At 40.0% G+C, this 7,126-nt stretch overlaps 1 protein-coding gene across 1 annotated transcript in view; it reads left to right on the top strand.

Moving 5' to 3' along the window:
- Positions 1–4,971: 4,971 nt before the first annotated feature.
- LOC133562214 (lysophosphatidylcholine acyltransferase 1) overlaps positions 4,972–7,126 on the top strand; it is a 42,710-nt gene continuing 40,555 nt past the window's right edge. Inside the window, exon 1 of the mRNA XM_061916189.1 lies at positions 4,972–5,442. Coding sequence (XP_061772173.1) covers positions 5,320–5,442 — 123 coding nt within the window. The 5' untranslated portion in view covers positions 4,972–5,319. The remainder of the gene's footprint in view (positions 5,443–7,126) is intronic.

The raw sequence follows: 7,126 nt of genomic DNA, 5'->3' as shown, positions 1-7,126 counted from the left end.
TCAATCATCAGGAGATCTTCATCATCTCCTGATGATTGAGGGAACCCCTCATGAAACAGTTCTGTAGAGATGAAGTAGTCTTGTGTTTTTTCCCACACCTACATTTATATATATATATATATATATATATATATATATATATATATATATATATATATATATATATATATATATGTATATATCCATCCGTCCATTTTCTACCGCTTAAACCTATCGGAGTGGGGGGTGCTGAAGCCTATCCCAGCTGCACTCGGGTGGAAAGCGGGGTACACCCTGGACAAGTCGCCCCCTCATTGCAGGGCCAACACAAATAGACAGGCAACATTCACACTCACATTCACACACTTGGGCCAACTTAGTGTTGCCAATCAACCTAAGCAGGTTCATGTCTTTGGAATTGAGGGGAAGCCGGAGTACCCGGAGGGAACCCACACAGTCACGGGGAGAACATTCACACTCCACATATAAAAATCCAGAGACCAGGAATTGAACCAAGGACCTTTTTATTGTGATTCACATAGACCAGCCCCTCCACCACTTTTTTTTTTTCTACGAATGTGCCCACTCTTGAACCCCCCCAGTCAAAATAATTGCACAGGACTAAAAAGATAGATAAATAGATAGATAGATAGATAGATAGATAGATAGATAGATAGATAGATAGATAGATAGATAGATAGATAGATAGATAGATAGATAGATAGATAGATAGATAGATAGATAGATAGATATCTACTGGATGACTTTATTGGAATCTATTAGATTTGTCCACAAGAGGACGCCTTTTCATCCCATCTTTAAATGGGCCTGAATGTAATCTGAGGTTATAACCACTAGATGACAGCACATGATTTGTTATGAAGAGCATCACTTCTGCAGTCATTGACTACATTTGTTGACTATAGAGACAGTTTAAAATCTCAAACATTAAGGTATGTGATGTGGTGCAAAATTTACATAATGTGGTATTCCTATCATATATCATGTTTCTCACGAATATCTACAACCACATTAGGGTTGTGGGCAATCATTTTGGATTGTGCAGCACCAGGCAGTACAACAAAATACAATTCTGGTTCAGATGATTATAGAGGGTCATATTAAGATGATCTGTTAAGATTATACTGCAGTTTAGGTTCATCCTAAAATGGCATCTAAAAGCTGTGATTACCCTTAACTTTGTGTAAATATATAGTGTAAAATGTGGTGTCATAATAAATTTAGAAATAAATAAAGATGGCCAGACTGGAAAAAACTCAGATTGATACCAACATTTATCACCCACCTGTAATCATGGGTGTAGCACCTAATTCTGGGACTCCATGCACAAGATTCCAAAGGGCCCTCCATCCCACCCTAAAATCAATGTTGCCTCATACATGCACAGTTGGTATGTTTACATGAACTAAAAAAACGAATGCAATAAACTTAATTTGGATTTTTTTTTTATTTTTAAATGGGAATAACCTACTTGGACAAGAATTTATTAAACACTCAAAATGTTTTGGGTTTTGTTTGAAAAAATAAATTAAAGTTAGGTATTTGTGACAATGTGTCAATGAATTCAATATAAAGTTTTGAGAATTTGAATTTAGATACTCATATAACCTGTCATTATTCACTTAAATGTGATTGCTATTCTATCAAATTGCATTTTACTTCAGAGTGTAAAGTAGAGATTGTTTTATACACATATGGTTATCATCTCTGGATAATAAAAAACATTATAATACATTATCTATATAATACATTATTGTCATGAATATATTACTATTAGTACATTTACTGGGAGTTAATTCTCACCTGTCTTTAAAATACAGTGTTTCTCACTGTAATTCGAAGGTCTTTGAACAAACCACTTTTACATAACTCTCTCCTATGCTGCTACATATGCATTTATTTTATTTTGTTTCCTTTCCAATGTCACCTCAGTTTTGTTTCAAAATGCTGGTGTTTTCTAGGAATGCTTACATGTGACAAACGGTTTGCATTGAAGGTGGAATGAACCATTTCGTTTTTTGATAGTGGCTGTAGTTAGAGGATCACTGATAGTCACACACACACACTAGGTGTGGTTAAATAACTCTCTGCATTTGACCCATCCTCATTTTCCACCCCCTGGGCGGTTAGGGTAGCAGTGAGCAGCAGCGGTGGCCGCGTTCGGGAATCATTTTGGTGATTTAACCCCTATTCCAACCCTTGATGTGAGTGCCAAAGAGGGAGGTAATGGGTCCCATTTTTTATAGTCTTTGGTATGACTCGGCCGGGGTTTGAACTCACGACCCACTGATCTCAGGGCGTACACTCTATCAATCAATCAATTAATCACTGTTTATTTATATAGCCCTAGATCGCAAGTGTCTCAAAGGGCTGCACAAGCCACAACAACATCCTTGGTTCAGAGCCCACAAAAGGGCAAGGAAAAACTCACAATCCAGCCAGCACTTCATCAATGGCCACAGGACCTGTGCCCTCCCTCCACAAGGGAGAAGGGGTGGGAGGGCACCTAGACATTCTTAATTGGGTTGAAGCAACCATATTATTGAACTATCATGGCTATACATGTGTTTTCCCACAAATAACCTGCATATTTAAATGGCAGAAATTAAACAATTTAAACTCGACAAAAGGGCAGCACGGTGATAGAGGGGTTAGTGCGTCTGCCTCACAATACAAAGGTCCTGAGTTGTCGTGAGTTCAATCCTGGGCTTGGAATCTTTCTGTGTGGAGTTCACATGTCCTCCCCGTGACTCCGTGGGTTCCCTTCGGGTAGCTGAGATAGGCTCCAGCGCCCCCCGCGACCCCGAAGGGAATAAGCGGTAGTAAATGGATGGATGGAACATGACAAAAGCTTCAGGGCCTTTCCTGTGCTTGGGGCCCTTGTTTACGGGTGTTTCAAATGTTCCATCCACTTTCAACCGCGTATTCCCTTTGGGGTCGCTGGTGCCTATCTCAGCTACCATCGGAGGGAAGGCAGTGTACACCCTGGACAAGTCGCTACCTCATCGCAGGGCCAACACAGATAGACAGACAACATTCACACTCACATTCACACATACATAAAGTCAAAATGAAAACTTATGATATAAAACATATGTATTGTTTTTTAATATTACATTGTATCAGTTCCATTAATGAATACATTCACCAGCAGACATACAGTGGGGCAAAAAAGTATTTAGTCAGCCACCGATTGTGCAAGTTCGCCCACTTAAAATGATGACAGAGGTCTGTAATTTTCATCATAGGTACACTTCAACTGTGAGAGACAGAATGTGAAAAAAAATTCGAGAATTCACATTGTAGGAATTTTTAAGAATTAATTTGTAAATTGTGGTGGAAAATAAGTATTTGGTCAACCATTCAAAGCTCTCATTGATGGAAGGACGTTTTGGCTCAAAATCTCACGATACATGGCCCCATTCATTCTTTCCTTAACAGAAATCAATCGTCCTGTCCCCTTAGCAGAAAAAGAGCCCCAAAGCATGATGTTTCCCCCCATGCTTCACAGTAGGTTTGGTGTTCTTGGGATGGAACTCAATATTCTTCTTCCTCCAAACACAAGTTGAGTTTATACCAAAATTGATACATGGATGATACAGCAGAGGATTGGGAGAATGTCATGTGGTCAGATGAAACCCAAATAGAACTTTTTGGTATCAATCAATCAATCAATGTTTACTTATATAGCCCTAAATCACTAGTGTCTCAAAGGGCTGCACAAACCACTACGACATCCTCGGTAGGCCCACATAAGGGCAAGGAAAACTCACACCCAGTGGGACATCGGTGACAATAATGACCCAGTGGGACGTCGGTGACAATGATGACTATGAGAACCTTGGAGAGGAGGAAAGCAATGGATGTCGAGCGGGTCTAACATAATACTGTGAAAGTTCAATCCATAATGGATCCAACACAGTCGCGAGAGTCCAGTCCAAAGCGGATCCAACACAGCAGCGAGAGTCCCGTTCACAGCGGAGCCAGCAGGAAACCATCCCAAGCGGAGGCGGATCAGCAGCGCAGAGATGTCCCCAGCCGATACACAGGCAAGTAGTGCATGGCCACCGGATCGGACCGGACCCCCTCCACAAGGGAGAGTGGGACATAGGAGAAAAAGAAAAGAAACGGCAGATCAACTGGTCTAAAAAGGGAGTCTATTTAAAGGCTAGAGTATACAAATGAGTTTTAAGGTGAGACTTAAATGCTTCTACTGAGGTGGCATCTCGAACTGTTACCGGGAGGGCATTCCAGAGTACTGGAGCCCGAAATGAAAAAGCTCTATAGCCCGCAGACTTTTTTGGGGCTTTGGGAATCACTAATAAGCCAGATTCCTTTGAACGCAGATTTCTTGCCGGGACATATGGTACAATACAATCGGCAAGATAGGATGGAGCTAGACCGTGTAGTATTTTATACGTAAGTAGTAAAACCTTAAAGTCACATCTTAAGTGCACTGGAAGCCAGTGCAGGTGGGCCAGTACGGGCGTAATGTGATCAAACTTTCTTGTTCTTGTCAAAAGTCTAGCAGCCGCATTTTGTACCAACTGTAATCTTTTAATGCTAGACATGGGGAGACCCGAAAATAATATGTTACAGTAGTCGAGGCGAGACGTAACAAACGCATGGATAATGATCTATAAACTCAACTCGTCGTGTTGTACCTATGATGAAAATTACAGACCTCTGTCATTATTTTAAGTGGGAGAACTTGCACAATCGGTGGCTGACTAAATATTTTTTTGCCCCACTGTACATACACAAAGCAAAGTGGATTGTAAAACATTTTGTAGATACACTAGCTTGTATCAAACGCGTGAAACTTGAATGGACTTGAATTTAGATTAAAAATAAATACTGTGTGTATGTATACTGAGTCCATAAATATTTATTTTTATTTGTTTTAAGTGCTTATATATTTGTCGCTGTGGAGCCTGCCCGGATGGTGGTTGTACGCATGCGCACAAACAAGCCAGCGGGATCGTGGCTCCTTTAGCATCTTGAGCTAAAAAAGGCTGCTTGGGGGGGGAGCGGGGGGACGCACTGTGGAGGAGGGCGTCCTGCGTAAAGATAACAAGCTAACCTCAAATAACCCCCGCTAATCCCGGAGCTAACCGTTATCTCTCCATGGTGTCCAAGAAAGGCAGATAGCGTTTATAACCCCGCGCTGCCAACATAATTAGCCGCCTTGCACGACACAGATTGGGGTGCAACTGGAGAGCCTCCCTTTGTGGGGGCATTATTATTATTATTATCATCACTGTTGTGATTTTTTTTTTTTTTTTTTTAGACTAAAGTTGACCATTATTTGTTGTCAAGATGAGGTTGCCAACTCACAGGCAATGTGCGATGAAGGGAGATGGCAAGAAGATGGACCAAGCGCCGCCGTTCAGAAACCCTTTTGTACACGTTATGAAATTCTCCCCAATGGAAAAGGCAAAGGTAAATATCAGGCTTGTGTTGAACGCTACCCATGTTATTGACATTCGCCATTGCGGGTGTCCCTAGTCAGCTGTGTGCGTGCTAGCAAGCCGGCTAACATTAGCTACATACATGTTGCATTCTCTGCCCTGCTTTTTCTTGGCTTACATGTGAAGGAAATGCTTCTTATAGTGTTTGCATTTACCTAAAATTTTCTACACAAAAGTGGATAAACCAAACCGTAATAAAACCCGGTTTAATAATTAAGCCAAACAAAATCGTTACCGTTACAGTTAAAAGGAGCATGGCCGTCCATCCACTGTGGGCCTAGCTTGTTGCTCCGAAACTAACAGTCATTTTAATACACCTTTGGGTGATGCCTCTCATAAACGACGCTGTCAGTTATTCACTTCTGACATAATATTGCTTTGTATGTTCCCATGTTACTTCATTGCAGAGTTGATGTATGCATCCCGTTCAACGCGTGTAACGTAAGGATAGGTGACAGTTCACATTATGCGCTGCTTAAAACCATGCATATTGTTCTAGAACAGTGGTTCTCAAATGGGGGTACTTGAAGGAATGCCAAGGTGTATGTGAGATTTTTTTTTAAATATTCTAAAAATAGCAACCATTCAAAAATACCTTATAAATATATTTAGTGTACTTCAATAAAATATGAATCTAAGTTCATAAACTGTGAAAAGGAATGCAACATTGCAATATTCAGTGTTGGTGTTGGAAGCAAAATACCAATGGCGTGCAATTTGCAAAATGCGAAACCGCATTTTGCAAATTTAATGTCAAATCAAATCACGTTTATTGGATTCATCACTATACAGTGTACTTCCACGACAGAACTACTGACTAAACTACTACCACAACTCTATTTACTATTTATAAAATATAATAATGTAGGGTTACCTGGAACTTGAAATAAGCAACGCCCGGCCTGAATCCACACTTGGTAGTAGTTTAGTCAGTAGTTTAGTCGTGGATGTACACTGTATAGTGATGAATGCAATAAACATTTGATTTGATTTGACATTTAATTTGCAAAATGCGGTTGCGCATTTTGCAAATTGCGCGTCATTGATATTGTGCTTACAACATTGACGGCTAGATTTTTTGTGGACATGTTCCATAAATATTGATGTTAAAGATTTCTTTTTTTTGAAGAAATCCGGATACTCTGGCTTCCTCCCAATTCCAAAGACATGCACCTGGGGATAGGTTGATTGTGAGTGTGAATGTTGTCTGTCTATCTGTGTTGGCCCTGCGATGAGGAGGCGATTTATCCAGGGTGTACACTGCCTTCCGCCCGATTGTAGCTGAGATAGGCACCAGCAAAGGGAATAAGCGGTAGAAAATGGATGGATGGGTGGATGTTTAGAATTAAGTTCATGGATCCAGATGGATCTTTATTACAATCCCCAAAGAAGGCACTTTAAGTGGATGGTATTTATTTGTGTAGAAATCTTTATTTATAATTGAATCACTTGTTTATTTTCCAACAAGTTTTTAGTTATTTTTATATATTTTTTTCTAAATAGTTCAAGAAAGACCACTACAAATGAGCAATATTTTGCAATGTTATACAATTTAATAAATCAGAAACCGATGACATAGTGCTGTATTTTACTTCTATATCTCTTTTTTCAGCCAAAAATGCTTTGCTCTGATTAGGGGGTACTTGAATTAAAAA

The sequence above is a fragment of the Nerophis ophidion genome, linkage group LG11, assembly GCF_033978795.1.
Source record: "Nerophis ophidion isolate RoL-2023_Sa linkage group LG11, RoL_Noph_v1.0, whole genome shotgun sequence".
Classification (NCBI taxonomy): Eukaryota; Metazoa; Chordata; class Actinopteri; order Syngnathiformes; family Syngnathidae; genus Nerophis; species Nerophis ophidion.
Note: the sequence above shows the minus strand (reverse complement) of the source record. Positions and strands in the feature narration are given on the sequence as shown.